The sequence below is a fragment of the Drosophila mojavensis genome, unplaced genomic scaffold (genome assembly GCF_018153725.1).
Source record: "Drosophila mojavensis isolate 15081-1352.22 unplaced genomic scaffold, ASM1815372v1 contig_74, whole genome shotgun sequence".
NCBI classification, from domain to species: Eukaryota; Metazoa; Arthropoda; class Insecta; order Diptera; family Drosophilidae; genus Drosophila; species Drosophila mojavensis.
In genome coordinates this window covers 10,094,601-10,121,169 of record NW_025318899.1, presented here as the reverse complement: position 1 = coordinate 10,121,169, position 26,569 = coordinate 10,094,601, and the positions used below count along the sequence as shown (strand labels likewise).

Sequence of the window (26,569 nt, the reverse complement as noted above, 5' to 3'; positions counted from 1 at the left end):
TTTCTGTGTAGCTATGTAAAGACGTAAAATTGAAAAACATATGTGCGCTCTGCTATCGTTTATTTGCAAATTCAAACGGTGGAGAAGCCAGTTTGCTGAGCAACAGCTGTGCCCTGTTAGGCTGCTGTTATTGCTCTGCTAATTATTTGCCGCTTAATTTTGGCGCAGATTTTTGGCGTCATTTGTTTTCTTGGTATTCGTGATTTGGTAGCCGGGTGAGGCGATTGAAATATGTCGAAGAAGCTAAATACTAGTGCAGGTGGTACGCCGAAGAACACGCTGTTCAACTACTTTGCTAAATCTCCAGTCGTTGACAAAAAGAAACTAACGCCAAGCAATGGGAACAATGGAGCTGAGCTCCAAAAGGAGAATGTGCAGAATGGGAATCTTAAGGAAGTGCAAAAAGAATCCAAGCCAGTTGCCAGGCGCAAATTGCCAACGGAAGACAGTGATAAGGAGGAGGAGATTGTCAAAGGTAAACGTAAGCGCATTGTATTACCGGAATCAGAGAGCGAGGAGGAATACGAATCGAAATCGGAGCCAGACTTTTCCGATGATGGCTCAGACTATCAGCCCGATGCCAAGGAGTCTACCTTCAGCGAGGAGAGCGCCAGCGGTGAAGAAGATGATATTAGCGAACCTGGCACTGAAGACGAGCCTACGCCCAAGAAGCAACGCAAAAAGTCCGCTAAAAACTTTCTTAACAACAATAACATTGAGGAGCCTGCTAGTAAGAAGGCTAAGATAGAGACGCCCGCCTTGGTTGCAGGCGGCACATTTATGGAAAAACTGCAGCAGCTGCAAAGTAATGCCAAAAAGGATGCCGCTTACGATGAGATCGTGACCACCACATCGAATCTGGACGAGCCCACTGTCTGGCCACATCAGAAGCTGGACTTCTTGCAGCCGGACAAGATCAAGGACAAGGCTGGCAGGCGACCAGACCACCCTGAGTACGACAAGAGCACATTGCATGTGCCCGAGAAGTTCCTCAATACGCTGTCGCCGGCCATGCGTCAATGGTGGGTCCTCAAGGCAGACAACTTTGACTGCGTGCTCTTCTTCAAGGTGGGCAAGTTCTATGAGCTGTATCATGGCGATGCCGACGTGGGTGTCAATGAGCTGGGCTTTACCTACATGCGCGGCGAATTCGCGCACTCGGGCTTTCCGGAAATCTCTTTCGACAAGATGTCCTCCATACTCGTAGACAGGGGCTATAAGGTGAGTAGGGATACTCTTATGGGAGTGCTCTTATAATATTTGCGTCTTCCTTTCGCAGGTCGCCCGTGTGGAGCAAACGGAGACACCGGACATGATGACGGAGCGTTGCAAACGCATCAAGTCCACTAAATACGACAAGGTTGTGGCTCGCGAGATCTGTCAGATCACAGATCGAGGCACTCAAGTGTTTGGCTCACAGTGCGCCATTGGCCCCAATCATCAGCCCAACTATATGTTAGCCATAGTGGAGCAGGATGAAGGCACCAGCAGCAAATATGGCATTTGCTTCATAGACACCTCCATTGGTGATTTCCATGTGGGCGAATTTGACGATGACAAGAGCTGCTCTCGCCTCTTGACACTAATCTCCCACAATATGCCCGTGCTGGTGAGTCCACCCAATGCTCTCAAGTGAGCACTATATTGTTGACCGTATTTCTCCTCTCAGTTGCTCCACGAGAAAGCTGCGCTTAGCTCTCGCACTCAGCAGATTCTACGCACTGTTCTGGGCGGCATACAGAAGGAGCAGCTGCCGGGAGCTGGCAGCCAGCTCTGCAGCGCAGAGAAGACGCTGAAGCTGCTGGCGGAGCGGTACTATGCTGGCACTGGCAACGAGGACAACTGGCCGCTGGTTTTGCGCACTATGCAGTCGGACATGGATCACTTGGGTCTCACTCCTGCAGATCCGTATAAATTGGCACTCAAAGCTTTGGGTCAATGCATTCACTACATAGCCAAGTGTAAACTGGAGCCCAAGGTGCTGCCTATGGCGCGCTATCAGTTGTATGTGCCGCCCGATGAACAGCAGGAAGAGACGGCGAGGCCAAAATTAACCTCCACACCGCTGCAGCGCTCGCACATGGTCTTGGATGCAACCACATTGTCCAATTTGCGAATTGTTGGCGAGGAGCACTCGTTGCAGTCCACGTTGGACCACTGCTGCACCAAGTTTGGAAAGCGGCTGCTGCACCATTGGCTCTGCGCGCCCAGCTGCGATTTGACTGTGTTGCGCGAGCGGCAGGAGGCGATTGGCGAGCTGCTACGCCAGCCGGATGAACTGCAGCAACTGCGCGCCTTGCTGGCGCCTATGCCAGACTTTGAGCGGCATTTGGCTCAGATTCATTTGTTTGGCAACAAATACATAGGCCAAACTGAACATCCTGACTCCAGGGCTATACTCTTTGAGGAGAAGCTCTACAATAAGCAGAAGCTGCGCAGTTTTATGAGCATACTCAAGGGATTTGAGACATTGATGCAGTTGCCAGAGATGTTCCAACGATGTGAATCGACGCTACTGCGGCGCTTGACTCAGCTGTCAGCCAATGGCGGCAACTATCCCGACCTCAGCAAGCAGCTGAAGTTCTTTGAGAATGCCTTCGACCACGAGGCAGCTGCCAAGGCGGGCGTCGTTGCACCCCAGCCTGGCATGGACGCGGACTACGATGAGGTGCAGCAGCGCATAGCAGAGGTCGAGGAGCGTTTGCAGGCCTATTTGAAGGAGCAAGAGCGCCACTTTGGCTGTCGCGTTACTTACTTTGGCTCCGACAAGAAGCGCTACCAGCTGGAGGTGCCCGAGACGCATGCCCACAAGGCCAACAAGTCGTATGCGCTGGAGGGCCAGGTGAAGGGTAAGAAGCCAGCTCGTCGCTACATCACTACGGAGACCAAGGCGATGCTGAAGGATATGCAGCAGGCCGAAGATGCCCGCAACGCTGTGCTCAAGGACTTGGCGCGTCGTCTCTTCGAGAAGTTCTCCAATCACTACGAACAGTGGAAGCAGTGCATCGACTGTGTGGCCACGTTGGATGTGCTCGCCGGTCTGGCGGAATATGCGCGCCAGCAGCTGGTCATCTGTGTGCCAGAGCTCGTATCGGGACAGGCTCAGCCCTTTATTGAACTGGAGGAGGGTTATCATCCTTGCGCCAATCCATCGACTTATATACCCAACGGCCTGCAGCTTGGCACAGAAACGGAGGCTCCACTGTCGTTGCTCACTGGCCCAAATATGGGCGGCAAGAGCACTTTGATGCGGCAGCTCGGCTTGCTGGTCATCATGGCACAAATTGTGAGTAGCCGTTGGGAATGAATTGACTTCAGTGAATAATTCAAATATTTTGCTTAGGGTGCTCACATTCCTGCGGCCAGCTGTCGGCTGTCGCTTGTGGATCGCATTTTCACTAGGCTGGGCGCTCAGGATGATATCCTGGCTGGCCACAGCACCTTCCTCGTGGAGCTGAATGAAACCTCGCTTATACTTAAGCACGCTACACCGAATTCGTTAGTACTGCTCGATGAGTTGGGACGCGGCACGGCCACATATGACGGCACCGCCATTGCGGCGTCTGTGGTGAACTTTTTGGCCAATCTGAAGTGCCGCACCTTGTTCTCCACGCACTACCACAATCTGATTGACTTCTTCCACATGGATAAGCGCATTACCCTAGGCCATATGGCCTGCATGGTTGAGAACGAGGACAATGCAGATCCCACCCAGGAGACGGTCACCTTTCTGTACAAATACACAGCGGGCGCCTGTCCCAAATCGTATGGCTTCAATGCAGCCAAGCTGGCGGGCATGCCACATGGCATTATCAAACGCGCTTATGAGGTAGCTATTGCATTAATTTCCAGTTGATGATATACTATAATTTCTTATCTTTCTAATAGCTATCGAAAAAAGTTGAAGCAATTGCACTGCAGCGCAAAATCACAACTAAAATTGTGACAGCAACGGCGCTTGGAGATAACAAAAAGCACGACAGACTTAACAACTTGAAAGATTTGCTTATGCAGCTAAAAATGTGCCATGTGTGAGCTGCAGCTGCTGCTGCTGAAGCCAGCTATGAGGGAGGCTAAAATTTGAAGAGTGGAGCGTTAATATTTGTTCAGTATCGTTTCAATACGTGTGCACAGCTTGCATTGCTGTCGTCGATAATTTAAGACATTTTATGTATACGTTTGCTTTTTAAGCTCATCCAAAATACTCGGAACACGAATGCCATAGGTTTATCCATTCACCTGATAATAGTACTTGAAATAGTAATTAAGAATTGAGTGTCATTTGTTGTATTTGTTGCCATTGTTTATTTTCTTTTCTAATTTTTTTTTTTTTATCACAGTAAAAATTAAAAATTAATTAAATACATAATCAAAATACACATATGATATTAAATGCTTATAAATTAAATATTACCGAATAAATATATATATGTAATGCTAAATATTGTAAAACACACACAGTTCAATTAAGTTCACAACTAAAATTAACAGTTATACACATTACTGAAAATACATATAGATACATATATATAAATAATACCGAAAGGGTATACATAAGTACATTGGCTAAGATAATATCCTAATATTGCGAAACAATCTAAACACAGGTAATAAGCTATATGTACCAAGTCAGCTCAAGAAACTAGAGATCTGCTATATAGAACTGGCTGCCAATAGAAACCAAATACATAATATTCTCAGCAAGTGTATAAAATAGGAATGTTTGTTGTTGTTGTTGTTGTAGCCTAAAAGCTAACGTACAGATTAAGGCTCAGACTAGTCTGAGTATTGCGCTTGTTTGTTGTGCGATGATTATCTACGATATCTGCTGATCCAATTAAGAGCAAATCTATGCAATCGAAACTATCTAAATACGCAAAATATAAAAAAGAAATGATCTTGACTTTGTTGCTTACAAAAATGCTTACAAAACGGTCTATAATTATATATTTGGTATATACGTATGCAACCGACTTACGGCCTACATATATATTGTATATAAGCTATATATCGCATATAGTATATATACCGCTAATGAACATTCATTTCGTGTGTCCGCATGTCTGTGCGTCCGTCCGTATCGTCCCATACGTCTTTGGCCTATGCGCTAAATTGGACTTGCTCTTTGAACAACTGAAATATACATTGAGTACTATATAATTTGTATAACTAAGCTAATTTCTCTTATTTATTTTGGATTTTTACTTTCCTCGTATTGTATATGTTACAAATGATCTTCGCGGGATCTTTAGTCTATGTATAGGCTAGTTTCTATGCGCTTGTCTCTGTCCTTTTGCATTTGACTATCCATAAGCGATTTCTCTCAATCCTGGAAGGAACATGTTTATTCCTCGATTTGTACCGAGGCTTTTGCCTCATGCTCGTTTGATTTTCGATTTGCTCATGCATATGAATATATATATAAATACATATACATACAAACATGTTTATGTGAAGCACTTAGTTCTAGCTAGAAAACCAATTTGTTTCGGTTCTTCGTTCAAAGCGAAGGGGAATGCTTGCTGCTTGTCTTCTTTCATGCTTCGTTTCTTACAATACAGTACAAACAGATTCCTACAAAAACAACAACAATATACTGTATAGCCAGCCACACATATGGGATTTTGATTATGTAAAGACACCTGCGCCGTCCACTATCTGGACCACGTCATGCCCTCAATCATCGCTAATCACGTCCATGCGCGCCTTGAAGTTGCGCCACGAGCCCGAGGTGCAGACCCCAGGACCCCGCCACCATTCGTTGATGTCCGAGTACCAGGTGGACTTACGCAACTGTTCCTCGTTGTGGAGCGTGGAGCAGACGCGGCACCAGAAGTACGTATTGATGAACTCGCCGGTGCCCTTCCACTTGAAGTACGAGTTATAGAGCTCGTCGTCCTTGTCGAGTATGTGCAGGTACTCGGCCAGCTCTCGGGGCGAGGCAAACTCGTCCACATGTATATAGGAGCGACGCGGAGCACTCACCTCGTAATCCTCGGGCCGGGCGCCCATCACAATCGGCAACACCTTGCGATTCAGTGCATTCACAAAGAACTTCTCTGTGATGTAGTCCTTGCAGTTGGAGTTCTCGAATGCCAAGTAGAACTTGTAATCGTTGTCCAGTATGTCGAAGCACTTGTCAGCAGTGCTCCGTGGGCATTTAAAATTGCCACAGCCACCATAGATATCCACCTGTAAGGTAGGATTAGATTAGAATAAAAGAGATAGGGAGGAGAGAGAGAGAGAGAGAGTTTTTTTTTTCAGTTTTCCCACACTCACCTCAATGTGCTTTTGGAGCTCGTGTGCGTACTGCAATCGGCCGTTGCGTGCTCCGCAATTGGAGACGAACCAGGCAACCTTTTTCGTTTTGTTCAGTGCATAGTTGTGATCCTGCTCCTGCTGCTGCAGCTTCGTATCATAGTATTGCCACTTCTCATAGGGCGCCATCACAGTGCTGTCGCGTCTGTGAAGAGGATTTGAGCAAGGTCAAGGTCGACTTGACTTCTCTTATGTAACCCACCTGTATGTGGCCGTCCAGTTGATGGCGTCTGGCACCTTGACGTTCTGTGTGTGGTAGGGACATTCCAGGTAGTACATCATGGTCACCTGCTTGCGATTGCTGGGCCGGCGTATGCCCGTTGGAATGTAGTTATCCTTATATAGTATCATGTCTGCCACGCTGGCCAGATCTCGATTGGCAGTCAGCTCGCAGGTGTCCACGGGGCACTTGGAGCGCAGGAAAACCTCGCGCCCCTTCTTCACATTCCACGGACCCAGTCCGTTGTAGAGGAGAATGGTTTTCAGCTTGCCACTCGCCTTGATCTGATCGTAGTTGTGTGGCACATACATCAGCTGATTGATGACGCGGTCGTTGTGCGGATCCTGGTGTGGGAATAGTTTCGGGGCATGCTGCTTGCGGGCCTTGCGATTGCTGAAGATCTTCGCTGGCCTCGGGTAGTATTCGCCATTGCGAAAGAACCAGGGCTTGGCTGTGGGCGCTGGCTCAGCGCGCTTATCGGCTGCAGTATCGGACTCCGCCTCTGCCTCTGCCTCCTCGCCCTCGGCCTCCAGCTGCTGCGGCTGTGACTCAGTTGGGTCGGGCAGGGATTCAGGCGAAGCTGGCGGCGCTGAAGCATATATCACTGTGGCGTCCACCAAAGACGAAGTCTTCACCTGATTAGTATTAAGCTCACGTCGCTGTTGGTGCAGCGGCGACGCTGCGGGGGTTAGAGCGGGTCGCGTGATTCCCGACTTCCATATCTCTTTCTCTCTGAAATCGTCAAGATAAGTGTTCATCTGACGTGAATGCTGTACATATGTATATTATGCTTTACTCACCTGAGATTGAACCCAAAGATTAGAAGCAGCGCACAGATCAGCGTAAAGTAGAAATATTTTTTCAGCGAAATTTTCGGACGTCGCATTCTGAACACAGCTCTCGGATGTTTCCCGCAGGTGTCGATTTCTCAATTAGCTCGCGCCTTACAGCTGGGTCGCTCACTGACTGTGTGAGGCTCAAAGTTGGCTAACGGTTCAGCCAGATAACCGGGCCATGTTGCTGTGCAATGTTTGTAAACAATTTAATAGGCATTTCTTTGATCTACATATACTATATATGGTATATTGACTAAACATGCAGATCAATTCTCTTGATAGCATACAACAACAACATTCGACTAATTACCTTTGTTAATGATCTGTACGATGCGCTCGCTTCTGTTTGTCCGTTCGTACTCCGTTCCGTCGATCTATGTTAGTCCGCTGCTCTCGCACGAATAACTGTGCTTCGTACTCTAGCCCTATATCGAACCGCAATTGAGTCGCGGCCACGTTGCGTCACCTTTTATCTGCATAAATTATGACACATATATGTACATCCAATGGGGGGCGTCTAAGAGACCCTTTTGATGATTACGCTTTTAATTGGAGTAGTGACCACGCCGTTGTCATGCCCCCGGGATTGGTAAAGTACTCCACTTTGCACTATATAAATTACAGAATAAATTGTAAATTTCATTTATGTTTCTAATATATATAAATATATATATAACTCTCAATTTATATGGCGCATTTAAGGCTTTAGTACGCACATTTTACGCTTCGTTTGGGAGACTGTGACAAATCTTTGTTTTATATGAAATACTCCATAAAAAATACCCCTGCAGAAGTAGCTAACGGGAAGAAGGAATTTACCGGCTCTTAAGAGATTCTAATTAATAAAATATATATTTTCTCTATGCGAGGTATTTCCTTCTTTTCATCTCCAGCAGCTGCCTCGAGGAGCTGTGCTCAATAACACAACGGGGCGTATGCGCAATAAAAGAAAACTATAGCCAGATAAACTCAAAGCAAGCCAGCTTTTTACGCCCCTCCATCCACTCCCCCTACCCACTCGGCCTACCCCCACACACGTAGGCAACTAATTACAGTCGAGCAGCGCTTTGCTTGGACTTAGCCCATGCAGCTTCATTAGACGGCATTCAGAAACGGAATGGAATGGAATGGAATGCAGAACTAATCAGAGCCATAGACCAGGCCGGGAAGTTATCTATTCAGCCATGCAGCCATCTATCAAACGTCATTTACGAAACTATTTTGCATACTCTTTTGCGGCTGAGTGTGCTCAGCGCTCTGCCCTGCGGCTGCAACCAGGAATTGGAATCGGAATTGGAATCGGGGCTAGGGCTGGGCTTCTCGTTGGTGTTGGTGTTTGTGTTGGGGTTGGGATGTGCTGTTAGGGGGTTGCAATGGGGTGCATGTCAGGGCAGTGTGGCTTGTTGTGGCGAGTCTCTTGAGTGCTAGTTTTATAGTGGCTAGCAAAGGACGCGAGCTGACTGACTGACTGACTGACTGGATGACTGGCTGGCTGGCTGGTTGCTGGCAGCTTGTCTATCGCTGTTTTTGACGGTTTTGACAAGCCAAACAAACGAAGACGAATAATGCCCACAGCGGCTAGAGCGAGAGAGCGAGAAAGAGAGAGGGAGGGAGGAGGGCAAGCAACTTTATACTCCAGAACTCATAAAAAATGTAGTTATAGCCTTTCATTCATGTTGCAAAAGTAGGACTTTTCTGGCATGTTGCATACAAAGCAAATGTATAAAGTATGCACTGTGTGTGTGTGTGTGTTTGCGTGTGTGTGTGTGTGTGCATTGGGGTGATTACGCTATTCAGTGGTTGATTGTAGCTACTCGCATATTGCCTGTTATTCAGGTACATTGCAAACTTCCCCCTTAATTATTGTCTGATAGTTTTGGTGCTCTAACAAGTTTTCTCGCTTTATCACTTTAATTTTAAGCTTGAGCATGGTAGCGTTATGTCTGGCTGATATGAAATTAAACATGTCTTTAGCACGCTATATACAATCGTTCGTTCTTATATACATATTCTCAAAAAAAAAAAAAAAAAATATTTCCAGTATTTTTTTTAGAATTGCTTATCAAAACCCACAGCTAATTAGTTGAAAATGTGCAACATTTCAAGTTTAATCTGATACAAAAGTTTCCTAATGGAATACTGTTACTGTTCCTTAAGCATATATACACCATATATCTGTATTAATAGATATAGATATGCATGTGTGCTATATCATTACTTCTCCCTTTAAGAGCTGATATTCCAGACTTTTAATAAGAGAAAATTTAAGCTACAAATAGAGTTTCTTAATGGAATATTAATATATATCGAGAGCATTCTCTATATTATATCTTCATGTGTATATGGCATATCATTAACTAATTGTCATTCCTTCCTTCTATAACTTTCCTTAGCAAATCAAGCACCTATACAAAGCTTACTCAATTTATATTTATTTATATATTTAGTTGTTGTTGTTGTTGTTGTTGGCTCTGCTGTGTGGTTGGGGAGCTTCTTGTCAAGCCACTTGATCCCCTGCATTTAGTATGTCAATGGGCTCATGGACGGACCAGCTCTTGACTTGCATGCATTGTTTTCATAAATATTCTATGGTTCGTTCGTGCTTGCGGCGGGGGCGTGGCAAGAGGCTCCCATGTTGTTGTTGTTGTCTGTGCTTCGCACGTTGGCCCACTCGACTTTGCCGTTGGCTGGGGGCAGGAGGGTCTTTCATAGGCAAATAACCAAATGATGAAATGGGCTTTCTGTGAGCCCGTTAGTTCTATACATGCGACTGGTAATACGCTTATATTTTTAGCTCCACACGCGCCCTCACATGTGAGTGGGGCTTACGCACAATTTATGACGCTCGCCCTGTCGCTTACACTGGGGGCGGTAGGGGCTTTCCCTGCTGGCATGGAATGTACGGCTTGAACGATAGTAGAGTAGAGCTTTAACACTTGCATTGCCACCCCGTTCGGGATAAACTAACGGTAACGCACGCACATGTCTGTCTCTCGCATATATTTTTATCCATGTGTCTATGTGCGTGTGTGGAAATTACTTTTTCCTTTGTCTTAATCAATAATGCCGTTGTTTAACACTCTGACTTTTGGAGGTTAAGGATACGTTTAACTCAACCGTATTTTTTAAAATAATGGCTCAACTTTTGAACTCAACTTACACAAATTTTATAAGTTGCTGTGATTTCCGTTTGATTTACGCTGAGATTTGTATTTCAGTTAGTGGCAGTCGCCAATTTTGGTTGCGCTCAGCATATTTTGCACGTTTCTGCACATCGCTTGATGTTGTTTTTCTGTTTGCACAACACACTGCGAGCACACACACACACACACGCGCGCACACAAATTCACGCACAGACACGCCGTTGCTGAAGAAGGCGCGCCGTTTGTCCTTTACGTTTTCACGTAACTTTTGCAACTGCGCTGCCAATGTATATAATAATTAGACTCCGGCCAGACAGCTGGGCAGCAGCCGCAGCGAATGGGAGAGGCAGCGAGCGGGAGAGTGAGAGAGCGGTGCGGCAGAGAGAGAGCATGCAAGATGTGGCTATCCCTATGCAATGACAATGCATTTATACATGTATGCATGTGTATACGTGTATGCTTGATAGCATTAGTAAGCTTAGTTAATAATCAACACATTTCGTTGCGCCTAAAAGATACTTCGGCATTCGCATACACGTATGCATGTAGACAGACAGAGTTCTGCTGCGCTTGCAATTTGTTTAGCAACTGATGCGCAAGCGCTGCTTGCGCTCTATGAAACGAGAGAGGGAGAGCGAGAGAGCGCAATAAGACGCTGAGCAAGAGCACTGAAATAAACAAATGAAGCCAACGCGACTGAGACGCGTCGCCAGCTGTCGGTGAATGCGCGCCTTATCAATAGAATGCATAGGGCGGTTTTTCCTATTCTGTACGCCACCCCTTTTAGAAGCAGACCACTTCGGTTCGGTTCGTGTCCTAGCTAGGTTTGTAAATCGACTTCTCGAATTATGGTTCTTAGATAAAAACATACATATCAATATAATTTTTATCAATTTATTATAAAATTTATCATAAATACTATTCCATTCACATATTTATATTTCGAAAGGCCTTCACGTTGCTCATTTTGTATATTATTTTCAATTCGAATCACTTACGACTTAGCCCGCTGCCTTAATGTTTATATACTCTGATCTTAGCTATGAGACTTAGGCATAGTACAAATAGATATTCATGCATACACACACATAACACATGGTTTTTCTAAGTTGAAATAAGTTTCCCATTAAAAATATATGCGTCTATACTATAAACTTAATTTGCAAGTGTCTTAAGCTAAAATTAAATATACATATAATTATATATCTATATACCCGTTTAAGTATATAAATATATATATAAATATTTAGTCTGACTGTCGGTTAACCAGAGCTGAAGGACTCGTAAACATTGGCGCCCACCATCTTCGATTTCTCGGACACTACATAGAAGCTGAGCAGCTGCGTCGGCAGATTATGTGGCCGGGCAGCGCTATCATATCCATGCGAAGTGAGTCCACTGATGATGGGTATCAGCTTGGCCAGGGCCAGCAGCACCTTGTTTACGTCAAACAGATTGTTGTTGTTGCTCTGCTTGGATTGACCATTCAGGGACTCTTGCTGTTGCAGCTCGCCGGGCGCCAAATGCTGCAGAGTTTCGCCCATCGACTCGGCAATGGCATCACAGCTGAGCACAAAGCCGCGACTCACATTGTGCGCGCAGACACCAATGCAATCCTCGCTCTCGAGCAGATCTAGCGTCTCGTTATACATCTGCTGCAGCAGCGGAGAGCAATTGAATCTCTCTTGCAGGCGGGTTAGGTCTGGCAACAGGTATTTACTCATCTTCGAGTTGGGATCGTGCCGTGTGTCACCATTGATGGCCATTTGCAGGGACCAGAAAAGCTGCTCCGTATCGGCCAGCGTCAGTTGACGAGAGAGCGGCATCGACTTCAACACCTCCACAACCTGGCTACGTATAAATCGAGCCAAATCTCGTATGCCATCGTGTGTGATGAAATGGCGGATAAGAGATAAATATTGCTGCTTCAGTTCGTCCGTTATTTGCCGCTGCTCTGTCATGATGTCACGGTAGATATAGCCACCGAGCAGGTTGAGCTGCACTCGCAGCGCAATCACCAGCATGGAGGAGGCATAGACAAAGGTGGCCAGACGCGTGAACGCGACGATTTTCATTTGCTCCCACAGCTCCAGTTTATTGGGTGGATTCTGGCGGAGCTGTTCTAGTAGCTCGTCTGTGCTGCACTCGTGTAACACTGCTTGGCACATCTCCTCTCCCATTCCCAGAATCACCTGGTTGCAGGTGCGTTCCGTTGACTCAAAGTGGTGCATTCGCCGTGTACGTTCAAAGAATTCTCTCGCCTGCTTCTCCTGGTATTCCACTAGCTTGCGCTGCGCATAGCGCGCTGCATAGATGGTGCCACCCACCAGCGCACCAGTTACAATAAATTTACGTCGGTGGCGTGACAGAAAGTCTTGCAGGCGCGACAACATTATTATGAGTTCCTTCCCTCGTGTGAGAGCTTTAAAGTTTGGTTGGGAATATCGACAGCTGCTGCCCTTGCCTCCGCCTCTGCAATAGAAAAATTCTATTAATTCTTAATGTGCAAAGTTCAAATATGCGAGTTTGAGTCTACCACGTCGGCGACTTTGGTCCGAATAGATTAGATTAGGCTAATACCGACGAAATGCTTACAAATGGTTTGCGTTGTATATTGGGGGCACCTCTGTGCCGTGTATTTGTTCTATGAAATCGCAATTATTTATTGATTTCGGTTTTGATCACTTCTTAATTCGTGGTTGGCCCCGTTTGCTGGTTTGTAATATGTTGTGCAGTTTGCACGCGTGGAATGTTTTGTTTATATGTGTTTTTACTAAATTTTCTCTATTTAGGTCAGCATACTTGGATTTATTATTTCTTTTGCACTAATGTAATATTTCTTTAACATTTATTGAAACAGTAAAACACTTGTCTGCAAATTCTTTGTGTATTAGCGCCCAAACAGGGCTGGCATACGTTTATTACTCCAGGGCTATTATCCATGCGGCGTTTCCCAGCACTACTATCCTAAATCAGCTGTTCGTTCGCCCTTTAGACACTGTTAATCAAAATGATTTAGTTGGTTATGAATGGGAAATTAATTTTTATCATCTAAATTTTAAGTTAAGTGTAAGCCCTTTTGGTTTTCAAAAATAAACAGCATGGTTTAGCCAGAATATTTTTAAGCTTGGCTTATTATCTTTATTACATTGGATAATTTGAATGAAACGTACCGGATGGTCCTTGGCAAAATTACACAGCTATTCAAGAATTACATTCAAATTGAAGATTTATTCAAAATGGACAAGAAGAAGTCCCAATATTGTAAATTTATTTTATTTATATTAATAGATTTGCTGAAGCGTCTTATATTATCAGCGTACTCTACTTTATTTGCTATATTTTCTAACACTAAAATATATATTTACATGTGTGTGTGTGTGTGTGTGTTTGATTAATGCGCTCCATTGTAGTGGGCGGCAGTGTTTACAATGTCGTCAACGGAGCGTAAACGAATTGTAGTCACTGGATTTGGGCCATTTGTGGGTCATGAGGAAATTAATGCCAGTTGGGAGGCTGTGCAACTGCTGCCCGAAAGTATTAGCTGTAATGGCGTCGACTATGTGCTGGAGCAACGAATGGTGCCCGTAGAGTACGGAGCTGTTGATCAGGCAGTTGAAGAAATTTGGCAAAGCCAACCAGAGGCAAGCAATAAATAGTATATCACGTTGAATTGCGTGGTACTGACATCATCATCATATCCATATTTACACACAGCTTGTCGTGCATGTCGGCGTCTCCGGTGTGGCCAAATGCGTGCATGTGGAAAAGCTCGCATACAATCATCAATTTCGACGTCCCGATAATGCAGGCAAATTTCTAGAGAATAACACCTGCAGTTTACCCCAGCATGGAAAGGCAAATGTATTGCGTTGTGGACTTGACGTAGATATGATAGTGAAGGTTGTAAATACCATTTGCAAAAATTGTGTGGCTGCAGCTGATAGCGATAAGCCTCAAAATGCCACTATAGCATCGAAGAATGTTGGCAGCTTTCTATGCGGTTACATTTATCTCAAATCCTTGGACATGGATTGCAATAAATGCTTGTTCGTGCATGTGCCGCCCATTGATAAACCTTTTAGTACGAGTCAGACAGCTGATATTCTCTACAGAATAATTGAGCAATGTATTCAGCAGATTTCACCTTTTGAACGCCAGTGAGTTATTTAAGTTCGAAAATTTTTACGCAGATAGCGTATGTATTATATAATTGTATACAACATTGATTATTATGAGGATTCTTAAATGCGGTACGCGCAAATGTTTTTATCTAAAAATAAGTTTCAAGCAAATAAAACTACCAGCTGGGCTAACTAAAAACATTCAGTTCTGTTTAAACAGTTTTCGGAGTAACATCCGTGTAATTGTATTATATGAGAGTAACGGATTAAATAATAAACAGCAAATGTAAATCAACAAGTTCAAGATTATCATTATTTTGTTATTATTATTACTATTATTATTCTTTGTTAAATGCAATTTTGCCTACAATAAAAGGAAGTATTGAATTCAAACTTGAATTTATTGTTAACAGTGGCGCATAATGTTAAGTCAACAAGCAATATAACATAAATGAACTAGCTGAAACAGTCGTTCTTTTTGTCCAGTGATTCATGTAATCGAACAGCTCGATATATGTATATATGGAGCCAATGTTCTGTCGCTTGGACGTAGACGATTTCATTTGGATTTTAGCTTGCAACTTGTGCGGTAGTAGTTTTTTGTCTTTGGAGTTGCGATAGTGTGTGTCTGTGTGATATACATCTGCCTACATATAAGCATTTATATATACTAAATATTAAGTGCCCGCGATGAAATTCCTAATCTGTGCATTGCTCGCGGCGTCCTACGTGGCGGCCGCTGATATTAAATTGGAGGAAGGTGTCATTGTAGCAACGGTAGACAATTTCAAACAAGTGATTACCGACAATGAATTTGTGCTCGTCGAATTCTGTGAGTATTCTTATTTGCAACGCTATTAACATAACATAAATAAAAAGGTGCAGTGCCGGCCGCTTAATCGCTACCGCTATTGTAGATGATTCATGAAAATCGGCAAGAGGCTACGTGGTCTTTTCTCAGCCAGCCAGCAGTATGATGCTCTAAGCAAAATATGTCTGCGTGGCAGTTTAGCCAGCAGTCACATTGTTGTTGCTAGTCGTCAAGCTTCCTGTGGCTTGTGAAGGCGGGAAGAGAACAGAAGTCTTAGTTGAGAGAAAAAATTTATTTGTCTATAGTTTTTTTTTTGTTTTTATCCATTATCGTATATCGCATATCGATAAGATTTTGCGGATATGTCTTGCGCCCAGCTCCTCTCTCCCTGTCACTCTCTGGCTCTCTGTTCAGCGTCAATTTCTCTCTTTGTATATGACCATCTCTGTTGCGCACACTGGGCTTCCACCTGTGAGAAAGCGAGAGCAGACAACTGTGCTGGCATTTGTTGCGCCTAAGTTAAATGTTAAAGTGCTAAGCAAAGCAAAAGTAGCGCGTCATCAAAATCGTTGAAGATAATTCTTCGACACATTTCCTAAGAGGGTCAGCATTGTTGGCATTTGGCAGTCAAAGTAGTTGTTGCGTTCCTGCTCTTATCGTTATTTCTTTCAGGCCGCGCGGCGTCCTCACAGCGAGATAAGCCCCTCAGCAGTTTCTATTTTCATATTTCTCACTTTTATCAATACGGCGTGTCGTATTGCATTGCTTTCGCTTCGTCCCGGGCGTGGCAATAGCTATAGCCTATAGTCGCCTACTCGCAACTTGCTTGCTTACATCCGTTTCATCAATTTCGTTTTAGAACAAAAAAGTTGCCAAGCAACTGTCGCTTTGGAACTGGGTTAGCTAAATAGCTCTTAAGAATGTTGTCCGTCTCTCTTTTGTGCGCTGCTTTCTACTCTGCTTTGCCCTTTTTAACACCGTACGCAACGCTTAATGCGCTCGCGCTTGCGCAGCAGCCGAAGTTCATTCAACTCTTTCGCTTTGTATTAATTCGCTCTCAGTTTTCGTTACACTCTTTGTTTGTGTTTTGTTGTCTGTTTTTGTCGTAAAGCGCGTGCCCAAACAGTGCGTCAATGTAGCGGCCGTGGCTGTGGCAGCGACAGCGGCTATCCCTGTGCCTGTGGTTTGCATATGCCAGCAGTTCAGCTATTTACGCTACGTTTCACTATTCGCCAATTTGGCAATATGTCAACGTCAGCAACAGAGCCGAGTGCCGTTACTTGGCTTCGATCAGATAATGCTCTTCGCGATTCACCTTGCGAATCTTATCATTCTCTTGACTATATACCAAGGCCACGTCAGCTTAAGCCATCGATAAGAGTGCAGTTAGCATCAACAACACGCAGACGTTATGTCATTGTGTCTATGTCTTTCTTCTTGCCTCGCCTCTCTCAACTTCGTGCGCTCTCGCTCTCGCCTGTATGCACCTTACAGCTCTTCAGAATTCAACACGTGGAATTTGCATAATTTCCAACAGCTGCTGTACCATGTTAAATGTAGCGTAAAATAGTTGAATGCCACGCCCACTCCTACGCCTACGCGACAATTTGATTTTCCAAGCGAATGAATCGTATAAATGGAGAACAATATAAAATATACAGATATAATCTGTTTATAATAATAAAACTGATTGTTAGAGCCTTTGATAAGAGCAACTATTGAAATTTATTCATTAAATTTGAAATTTTCCAATAAACTAAATTAATGTGATACGCTGCGATAGACTCAATTATATTTCATAAATTATTCATTTTCAAATCATATATATCGAATTTTAACCTTCATCTTCTTCGTTTTAGATGCACCATGGTGTGGACACTGCAAGGCTCTGGCGCCCGAGTATGCCAAGGCTGCCCAACAGTTGGCCGAGAAGGAATCGCCCATTAAGCTGGCTAAGGTTGATGCAACCGTTGAGGGTGACTTGGCCGAGCAGTATCAGGTGCGTGGCTATCCCACGCTGAAGTTCTTCCGCAGCGGCTCGCCCGTGGATTACAATGGTGGACGTCAGGCCGCGGACATTATTGCCTGGGTGACCAAGAAAACTGGCCCACCAGCCAAGGACTTGACCAGCGTGGCTGATGCCGAGCAGTTCCTTCAGGACAATGAGATCGCCATTATTGGCTTCTTCAAGGATGTTGAATCGGCTGAGGCCAAGGTCTTCACCAAGGCTGCCAACGCATTGGATTCGTTCGTCTTTGGTATCACCAGCAATGCCGATGTTATTGCCAAATACGAGGCTAAGGACAATGGTGTCATTCTCTTCAAGCCATTCGATGAGAAGAAATCCGTGTTCGAGGGAGAGCTGAATGAGGAAAACCTCAAGAAATTCGCTCAGGTGCAATCTCTGCCTTTGATTGTTGACTTCAACCATGAGTCAGCTGCCAAGATCTTCGGCGGCTCCATCAAGTCGCATCTGTTGTTCTTTGTTTCCAAGGAGGCTGGCCACATTGAGGCCCATGTTGACCCACTGAAGGAGATTGCCAAGAAGTACCGTGAAGATATTCTGTTCGTCACCATCTCGTCCGATGAGGAGGATCACACTCGCATCTTTGAGTTCTTCGGAATGAACAAGGAGGAAGTGCCAACCATCCGTTTGATCAAGTTGGAGGAGGATATGGCCAAATACAAGCCTGAAACGAATGATCTGTCGGTCGAATCCATTGAAGCATTCCTGCAGAAGTTCCTCGACGGCAAACTGAAGCAGCATTTGCTCTCACAGGAGCTGCCCGAGGATTGGGACAAGCAACCCGTCAAGGTTCTCGTGTCTAGCAACTTCGAGAGCGTCGCCTTGGACAAGAGCAAGTCCGTTCTGGTTGAGTTCTATGCTCCATGGTGCGGTCACTGCAAGCAGCTGGCTCCCATCTACGAACAGCTGGCCGAGAAGTACAAGGATAATGCCGACATTGTCATTGCCAAAATGGACTCCACTGCCAACGAGCTGGAGAACATCAAGATCTCATCCTTCCCAACAATCAAATACTTCCGCAAGGATGACAACAAAGTCATCGACTACAATCTGGACAGGACTTTGGATGATTTCGTCAAGTTCCTAGACGCCAACGGCGAGGTGGCTGATGCCGAACCCACCGAGGAGAGCGAAGAGGAAGAGGAGGCGGCGCCCAAGAAGGACGAGTTGTAAACCAACAACAAGAGGAGCAATGCAAATAATCCAACAAAAACCACAGCATGCACACACACACACATAAACAAAACACAACAAAATAACAAATAGCAACGTACATTCTGTAGTTTATTCTTGTCTTCGGTCGTGGATCCAATTCCAATGAGTTTTTATCATTGTCCCCAAATCCTGGCCGTGGCACTTTTTAAGTCCCATTTTGATTGCATAAAAATATATAACTTAAATTAATTTGTGATTTGCAACCGCGATATTCATGAATGGAAACGTGTAGCATTTGGCATTTGATATGTCTCTAGCTTAGAATTCAGGTTTATTGAAGATGTGGTATCCGAGAAATCAAATCTATAAATTTTAAATATGTACTCTTCTAAGTTTTCTATTTGGAATTTGTAGAATCATTTGAGAAAGAACTGATTATGGACTTAATAAAAAAAGTTGGTAACAACATTAAAAACAAAAAAAAGCAGCTTGCGTTTTATTTAATATGTTAATATGTAATATTTCATTAATTTCCATTTAAATGAATTTCAGTAGCAAATTTTATGTGGAGGCATGTAAAATACAAATAACAAATCTTATAATTGGTATTAAATGTTTTGAATGTATGTATATTTAGAAACAAATAATAAATTCTTTTTTGTATGATTCAAATTGCGCGCTATTCTGTTTACGTTTTGCAGCACTGTAACATTGGAATGTTGCGCCATATTTGGTAATTTGACGCTTCCACTATACAGTCACACTGAATTATTTTGAGGCCAAGTGTGACCGATTAAATGCATTTTCGTGTGTATTTTAGCAGTCAACATTCTAAAACACAAATAGTCTGCAAAGCATATAAATTACAATGCTCGTGCAGAAAGTTGAGTAAAACATGTTGAATATAAAGCAAATGCCTTGTGAACTCGTAACTGGACTGTGGGCACCCGCGATATTTGGAGTGTAGCGTGCGAGAAGTGTGCGCGCCGCTTTTTCATTACAGTTAACATTTCTGCGGTACGTGTACGTGTGTGCGTGCTGTGCTGAGCGTGTGTGTATGTGCGCACATTCATATGAGCATATGCATGTAGGGCCAGTCGGGCTAACGGGACTTTCTCTTCAAACAATGCAAAAATTTGTTGATTTGCGACCTTCTCTTGCATTGTAGAATGATGAGCACGACACGAACCAACTGCATGAATGTTGATGAAAACAGCACAGTTCCGACCGCTGCCGCTGCCGCTGTTGGCGTCAGTGGCGCAGCGTCAACATCGTCGACGGCTGCGGTGCCGGAATTCGTGCACCTGACTGAGACGCGCCGCTATATTTATAGAGCGATAGCCGCCATTCATGATGACAGCTTCAACAATGTTATGAATCGACTACTCAGACAGTTCGAGAGGTAAGAGCTGATTCATATGTTAAAATAGCCCCTCCCTCTCTGATCTTATTTTACCCGCTCAATCAAAAGTGCCATACGAGAGGAGCTGGAGTACGCGCAGAACTCGCCCACAATATGTCGCAAATTGGCGCGCAGCATAATCGGCCTCTCGGACCTGATACACACTCTACTCGGCCAGCGCCTGTCGGCCACCAGCAGCTGGAACCTGAGTCGTGATCGCTGGTGCTACATTGTGGCCAATTATATTGCCTGTGAGCTGTGCGCTGCACAGGATCGCATCGAGAAGGATCAGTGCATCATTGAGAGAATTGGCAGCATGCTCAGTCTGTATGTCGAGGCCAATGAAGAGAGCTCCGCTCTGCACAAGGAGAACACGCTGCGCACGCTAATCGCCATACCTAAGCTGTATGGCCAGGCCAACATAATCACGGTCTTCTACAGGTTGGTAGCGGAATAAAACGCGTTATCAAGAGTATAATTTATTATTGCATACATCTTTATTTAAGCCGCCTTTTTCCGGAATGGTCCTCAACAACTGGCCTGTTCAGTCAGGTCGAGATGCCCGATAAGATATACATTCAATATATTATTATATTTTATTATTGGCAACGACTGGAGCGTAATGAGTCGACCAAGCAGCGCATCTTTGAGTTTGCGATCAAGTTTATGCGACCTGCTCGCACGCTGCCCTACAATCCCGCCTACATAGAGCATCTGCCTAAATACAATACACCCAACACGGCCACGCGGTGCATTTTGGAATATCTCAGCCTTAAACAGTGCTGCCGAGGATTGCATTCAGCAAGCAAAATGGACAATCGAATGATTCAGCCCAGCGAATTAGTAAGTCAGCTACTAGAATAAGATCGCTCCCTTTTCCTTCACTTTGTCCACAATGATGTTTTAGTAAAAGGTCTGAGTTGGGCAGACGGTTCACGTCTTGTCCTGCACCGACGCAGTTAGTCGCGGTTTGTGTGCAGGCGAACGTGTCTCTGCTGCTCATAAAATGACTTCAACATTTAGCTGAGTAAAATATATAAAAGCTTTGACTAGATTTACAAAAGCAGAATTATAGAATTGCTATTTATTCATTTTATTTTTGCCATCAGATCCTTGACTCGGATGAAGAGGACACAGATTCTGAATCTGGTTTGGTATTGATCAGCACTTTGTTCTTATCGTCGAGTGCAACGCAGCAAGAACCACCGCCACCACCAGCTCCTGATCCGCCCGACTTCCTCAAGCGCTTGTGCCGCAATGCCAGTCGCTTGGAGCCTGTAAAACGTGCCACGGCCTTGTATCGAGGCATTGACAGCACGTGCGAAGTTGTGGATCTGTGTGAATCGGACGAGGAGGAGGAAATGTTCTCACTTGACTTCAGTGTGCCCGCGAATGTGGATGGCAGTGGCTCTTCTAACTCGAACGAGGCGACTGGAGTGGGCGATGACGACTATGTGCCCATAACTCGCATCTATCCCATTAATTTGCGCACATATCAGCGTGCCACCAGTGGTGGCGCAACAGTATCTGCTGCCTCCGCTTCTCCTGCTGCCCCTGGTTCTCCTGCTGCCGCTGCTGCCACCTATACAATGCCGCGCATAGTCAATAGCTACAGTTGCCGAAGGGACAGCCTGCATCTGGTATCCACAACGCAGACACCGCCACATCTTGTGGATCAGTGTGTGCAAACCGCTGAGCAAGATGAGGAGGAACGAAACCAACAACAACTGTTGGAGCTAGAGGAACAGCAGCAGCTGCATTTCAATGATAATGCCATATCCAGCTGCATGCTCTATTCGGACACAGGCCAATCAGCCAGTCCCACAACCACCGAGCTGCTCTACGAAGCGTCGTTCAGTCGCAGGAAGACCACTCCGGGGGCTGATACGAAATTTAAACCCAATGACAATCATCACTGCCATCAATCATCTAGTCGTAATAGTTATAGTAGCGAAGCCTCTTTGCAAAAGAAACAGGTTACATTTAGTACACAACCTTTGGTCTCCTCGAAGAAAGTCCAGTTAACCAAATCCCTCAAAAATATTAAGCCGTCTATTAAGCGTTATAACAAAACAAATTATACATCACTAACGCATCTGACGAAACCCAGTTCAAATATGGACTTTATCGAATCTCTAAAGTGGATGGGGCGTAAAGGTAATACTATCCTACACCTGTTATATATATATCGATTGTAATAATTTGATTTTCCCCTGTTTTAGAACATTTACTTGCCGGCCAGCGAATGTTTAGCAAACTGGAATCGAAGAAAAACTGTGATAAACGGACTAATGAATCGTTGTCTTCCTGCAATCGACGTGACCAAGGTCGCCAAGGTCAGCAGTCACGCTCGCCAGCCGCTATCACGCCCACACCTACGCCCACGCCCACGAGTCAGCTAACGCCCACTACGAGCAATGCTTCCAGTGGCACGCCGACGCCGCAACCAAAGAGGCTGCCGCCTCGAGGCTCACAGCGTGCATTGCCCACTCCGCCCGCCTCCACGCACAGCTCAATTGAGACATCTCGTCATCGAAAGTCCTTTGATAGCATACAGAACTCCATAGACGTTGAGGTGCAGGCCTTGGCCAAAAAGTTCAAATTTGACCGACGTAAGTTCTCAGACAATTCCAAGGAGCACGTGGAGTTCTACAAGAGTCTGCTGCAACTGCAACGTAAAAGAATGGACGAGAAGCGGCAACTGAATGCTACAATAAAATCTCAATCGGTGTCAGACCTTAAGGTCAAAAAGCAATTGTATGCAGCAAATATGAAGTTACGTAATGATATAGATAAGCTAGAAAGAGATCTGGATGTAATAAAAAACTTTGCGGTGGAGACGAAAGCAAAGACGGCAGCAACGACAGCGACTACGGCGCTGCTTATGCCTATTGTAAGACTGAAGCGTGTCCATATTGACAATTTGGAAAAGTCACGCAGCAACATTGAGGACAGTATTAACGTAGGTGCACATCATAGCTCATTACATTTACATTTACATATACTGAAGTTTTTTGCTTCTTCTTTTAGAAGGAATTGGATCAGCCCAAGCAGCGAAAGCTAGGCAAGCGTCGTCGGCGAAAGCAGCATTGTTGGTCAAGGATAAAGAACCTTAATAAAAAGAAGAAACTGTCTCAGCAGGAGATTTTGAGCGATGCTGACGGTCCAGCTCCGGTTGGTGATGCAGGTAATACTGTTACTACGGATACTGCTGATAATACTGCTACTGCTGATAATACTGCTACTGCGGATACTGCTGATTGTGCTCACACTGCTGACATTGCTAATATTGATACTCCCACTGATTGTAATACTACTCCCGTTGCTACTTCTGTTCCTGATGTTCCTGCCTCTTCACCCACTAACGCTGCTTCATCGTCACCTGTGCCAGACTGCATTGCCGCCTATGTAACGTTGGCCAACAATGGGGAATCGTGCAGCGAGGAGGATGCAACCGTGAAGCCCAGTGCTATGCAAGTGCGTATGCCCACTCCCGAGCTGGAGCCGAGCAGTGTAATAGCCGCACACGAGATTGAAGTGGCGTCCAGTAATGTACCTGTCTATTTGCTCAACGGCGAAAGTCGAGATTTGTCAACGCCCGTGCCAATAACATTGGCCAGCGATTTGATTGCATATGAGCCGTAGCATTCGAGTGAGGATTGTAGGCGCGTCTATGTGGAATCTGAATCTATACTGGCTCTTGGCCACTTTTAACTGTAGTCCATACGTATATATATATATATCTATATTTTTGTTGATATTTTAAACGAAGCCTGTTAAAAGAATATTGAATCACAAAACCAATATTTCATAATGTAACTTTAGGTATATTCGAATGACTTGTTGAATTTTACAATTATCAATTGCCAATCATTTTCGTAGAGTATTTGCCTATTGGACATTGTAATCCAAAGCTTTAAGTTTATAAACCTTTTATTTATTCATACTATGATATACATATATTTGTATATATATGATGTGCATGTTGTTTTTAGTTTTAAATTGTGCATAGCAATTGCTCAATGCGAGCCGCAATATTAATTTATATTTCTTTGGTTTAAGGACTTATGTTCAATGCAATAAACTTAAGCATATAGTACATGAGATTAGTCACAATTGTTCAGATATAAATAAATATATATATATATAGGTATAAATATATATACATATATATTGTATATGTGAATTATGTGCATTACTTTACAAGTTAAATTAAATAAATATATGGTGTTTTCCTTTTCAAGACTTCAATTAGTGTTTCATTTTAGCTGATTCGCGTATATTAAACTTCGGCACACGATCCTTTCTGGCCAGTATCCTGTTGGAATTATCCTCAATGTTAATGGTGCTGATTATAATATTCACTCGACGCTCGATGACGCCTATGAAGAGCTTCACGTTGTGCACCGTGAGGAAGGTCTTCGAGCTGAGCACATTCAATATGGGCGCATCGTCGCAGGCCAGCAATCTGAGGGAGTTATAAAACAAATGGGTAAAATATACATACAAATATATATGTACATATAATAATATCTCAAGTAAACCCACTTGAATATATCCTCTATGCCCTTGAGCAGCTGCTGCAATCTGTTGCTCAGATTGTGTTTCTTTTCACTCGTCTCCTTGGCCAGCTGTTCTATGCGCGCCAGTTCATCATTTAAATAGTCCAAGGCCTCAGTTTTGAGCTTCAGCTCCTTCTCTGTTTGCTCAGACTTCTGGCGCTCTACAAGAAACAATAATAGCATCCCTTAGGCATCTCTCTTCATACAAGCTCATAGCTTACCAATCTCTTCTGTTAATTCTTGTGTGGTATCGTTGAGCACCTCCACTTCGTGACTCAACTCGTTCACGTAGTTGAAGAGCGCAAAGTTTTCGTCTTCCTGGCGCTTGAATTGTGCCACCAGACGTTCGGTGTCATCCTCGCCGTATAGCTGTTTGATTCTCTCTATGATCTCTTTATACTCGAACAGCTGGCGCTCATAGTTTTCCTTCTGGCTCTGTTTCTTATCCAGCTCACGTTGCTCCAGCTCCGGATTGAGCCGTTTCTGGCCCTTGATGTCGAAGAATTTCTGCAGCTTGGCGTCGTGCTCTAAGCGACGTTGCATCTCTCGCATCTCCTGGATGTGCATGACTTTGTCATTCTCATTGCGATCCTTGAGCACCGACAGCTTCGTGCAGAGCTCCTGCCGCTGATCGAATGCCATTGTGGACTGATCAATGAGGTCCATGATAAGCTTTTTGCCATCATTGAATTGGGTCACCATTGATTGCCACATCTCGTTGAAATTTGCACTAAATTGATTTATGGAAAACGTAAGCTTCAAACATCATATCTCATTAGCCCTTACCGATCTTGCAGCATATGATTGATGGCATCTCTCATCTTGCTATTCTCCGTTAGGACATCGCTGCACTTTTTGTTGACCACATCGAGGCGGTTCTCAAGTTTGACGACACTCTTCTGCACCTTGCAGATGGTGTCTTTGTAGCAGTTGTCGGGCACTTCATTGCGACGCAGTGCGTCAATCTCTTTCTCCATTTTACGTATGTGGCCCTCTAGTTCCCACAGATTAGTTTGCTCGTTTTGATAGGCGCGCTGCAGCTCCGATTGCTGCTCTTGCAGATTGCTCAACTGTTTCTCCTTATTGGTATTTCGGCGAGCGTGAGTGCCGCCCTCCAAGGTTTTGATTTCTTCCTTTAGCTTCTCGTTTTCTTGCTGCAATACGTTAATCATGTGATTTTGCTTTTTTAGGCGCTTCGTCTTCTCCTCGAGCAGCCCACGCAAATCAAGCTGAAGCGAGCGATGTTGGCGCTGCAAGCGCTGCAACTCAGCGGCGGCTAATTGATCTAGTTGGTCAGTCATTATTTTATTAATATTATTATTTTATTATTTTAGTAATTGAATTAATTTTTAAAATGCGAAAACTTTTGTCTGCAATCAAATCGTCGTTATTTACTAGAGCACAGGGTGACTCGTTACCAAGCAACTAAGCAAACAGTGCTGCCAGATCTGCGCATGTGCTAAGCACAAAGAGCTGCCACATGTGCGCATAGATGTGATACCCGCCAAATTTAAATAAGAATACCAGAAATTTTTATGGTAAAAGTTTATTATTTGTAACTTTATTTTTTAGTTTGTTCTTTGCATTTTGTTTTCATGTTTAAATGTCTATAAAGTATATATAATATATATTTTTCTGCATTTTTGTAATTTTACCATTTTGTTTTTTTTTCCTTTCTTAATATTTCTTGTTTTTTTTTTTTTTTTTTCATATATTAAACTTGCCAGTTTTTTTGCTTTTTATTTAATATATATATATATAATTTTTGTTTTTCACTTATTACATTTGCATAAGTTGTCATGTATAATAATTATTTATTAATAATAATTTAATTGTTGTAATTATAACTGGTTTACTTGTTCATTTATATTTCTTCCTCTCCCGCTCTGCTCCATTTTTTAATTTCCCATTTTCTTTTTCTGCTCTGCTACCTGTACCATAATAATATATGTTTCTCATTATATGTCGCCCA

At 44.0% G+C, this 26,569-nt stretch overlaps 7 protein-coding genes across 10 annotated transcripts; 4 read left to right on the top strand and 3 right to left on the bottom strand.

Annotated features, from left to right (window-relative positions):
* Window positions 1-92: 92 nt before the first annotated feature.
* On the top strand, window positions 93-4,341 carry LOC6581999 (probable DNA mismatch repair protein Msh6). Its single transcript, XM_002007676.4, has 5 exons — window positions 93-1,221; window positions 1,280-1,609; window positions 1,670-3,286; window positions 3,344-3,829; window positions 3,889-4,341. Exons 1-5 carry the CDS (start codon window positions 232-234, stop codon window positions 4,033-4,035), a joined length of 3,570 nt encoding a protein of 1,189 aa, XP_002007712.1. The 5' UTR covers window positions 93-231; the 3' UTR covers window positions 4,036-4,341.
* Window positions 4,342-4,744: 403 nt separating this feature from the next.
* Window positions 4,745-10,816, bottom strand: LOC6581998 (glycoprotein 3-alpha-L-fucosyltransferase A). The gene is made up of 6 exons (XM_002007675.4): window positions 10,535-10,816; window positions 7,685-7,983; window positions 7,339-7,558; window positions 6,521-7,270; window positions 6,280-6,463; window positions 4,745-6,192 (listed from the first exon to the last, which is right to left on the bottom strand). Exons 3-6 carry the CDS (start codon window positions 7,422-7,424, stop codon window positions 5,677-5,679), a joined length of 1,536 nt encoding a protein of 511 aa, XP_002007711.1. The 5' UTR covers window positions 7,425-7,558; window positions 7,685-7,983; window positions 10,535-10,816; the 3' UTR covers window positions 4,745-5,676.
* A 653-nt stretch (window positions 10,817-11,469) lies between these two features.
* Window positions 11,470-13,454, bottom strand: LOC6581997 (peroxisomal biogenesis factor 3). 2 transcript variants are annotated; one of them, XM_015162227.3, is made up of 2 exons: window positions 13,054-13,454; window positions 11,470-12,989 (listed from the first exon to the last, which is right to left on the bottom strand). In XM_015162227.3, exon 2 carries the CDS (start codon window positions 12,908-12,910, stop codon window positions 11,780-11,782), a length of 1,131 nt encoding a protein of 376 aa, XP_015017713.1. In that variant the 5' UTR covers window positions 12,911-12,989; window positions 13,054-13,454; the 3' UTR covers window positions 11,470-11,779. The 2 variants fall into 2 exon arrangements, with proteins under 2 accessions (XP_015017713.1, XP_002007710.1); XM_002007674.4 differs by having other exon boundaries at window positions 13,113-13,454.
* Window positions 13,455-13,544: 90 nt separating this feature from the next.
* LOC6581996 (pyroglutamyl-peptidase 1) lies at window positions 13,545-15,040 on the top strand. 2 transcript variants are annotated; one of them, XM_015162226.3, is made up of 3 exons: window positions 13,545-13,781; window positions 13,931-14,161; window positions 14,235-15,040. In XM_015162226.3, the coding sequence occupies exons 1-3, from the start codon at window positions 13,680-13,682 to the stop codon at window positions 14,679-14,681; spliced, it is 780 nt and encodes a 259-aa protein (XP_015017712.3). In that variant the 5' UTR covers window positions 13,545-13,679; the 3' UTR covers window positions 14,682-15,040. The 2 variants fall into 2 exon arrangements, with proteins under 2 accessions (XP_015017712.3, XP_002007709.1); XM_002007673.4 differs by lacking the exon at window positions 13,545-13,781 and having other exon boundaries at window positions 13,882-14,161.
* Window positions 15,041-15,191: 151 nt separating this feature from the next.
* On the top strand, window positions 15,192-18,882 carry LOC6581995 (protein disulfide-isomerase). Its single transcript, XM_002007672.4, has 2 exons — window positions 15,192-15,473; window positions 17,312-18,882. Exons 1-2 carry the CDS (start codon window positions 15,332-15,334, stop codon window positions 18,649-18,651), a joined length of 1,482 nt encoding a protein of 493 aa, XP_002007708.1. The 5' UTR covers window positions 15,192-15,331; the 3' UTR covers window positions 18,652-18,882.
* Window positions 18,883-19,399: 517 nt separating this feature from the next.
* LOC6581994 lies at window positions 19,400-24,286 on the top strand. 2 transcript variants are annotated; one of them, XM_044010371.1, is made up of 7 exons: window positions 19,400-19,650; window positions 19,802-20,035; window positions 20,105-20,476; window positions 20,542-20,878; window positions 21,145-22,192; window positions 22,258-22,997; window positions 23,069-24,286. In XM_044010371.1, the coding sequence occupies exons 2-7, from the start codon at window positions 19,803-19,805 to the stop codon at window positions 23,678-23,680; spliced, it is 3,342 nt and encodes a 1,113-aa protein (XP_043866306.1). In that variant the 5' UTR covers window positions 19,400-19,650; window position 19,802; the 3' UTR covers window positions 23,681-24,286. The 2 variants fall into 2 exon arrangements, with proteins under 2 accessions (XP_043866306.1, XP_002007707.1); XM_002007671.4 differs by having other exon boundaries at window positions 23,066-24,286.
* Window positions 24,261-26,164, bottom strand: LOC6581993 (coiled-coil domain-containing protein 63). Its single transcript, XM_002007670.4, has 4 exons — window positions 25,384-26,164; window positions 24,819-25,327; window positions 24,584-24,758; window positions 24,261-24,503 (listed from the first exon to the last, which is right to left on the bottom strand). The coding sequence occupies exons 1-4, from the start codon at window positions 25,896-25,898 to the stop codon at window positions 24,287-24,289; spliced, it is 1,416 nt and encodes a 471-aa protein (XP_002007706.1). The 5' UTR covers window positions 25,899-26,164; the 3' UTR covers window positions 24,261-24,286.
* Between the last annotated feature and the right edge of the window lie 405 nt (window positions 26,165-26,569).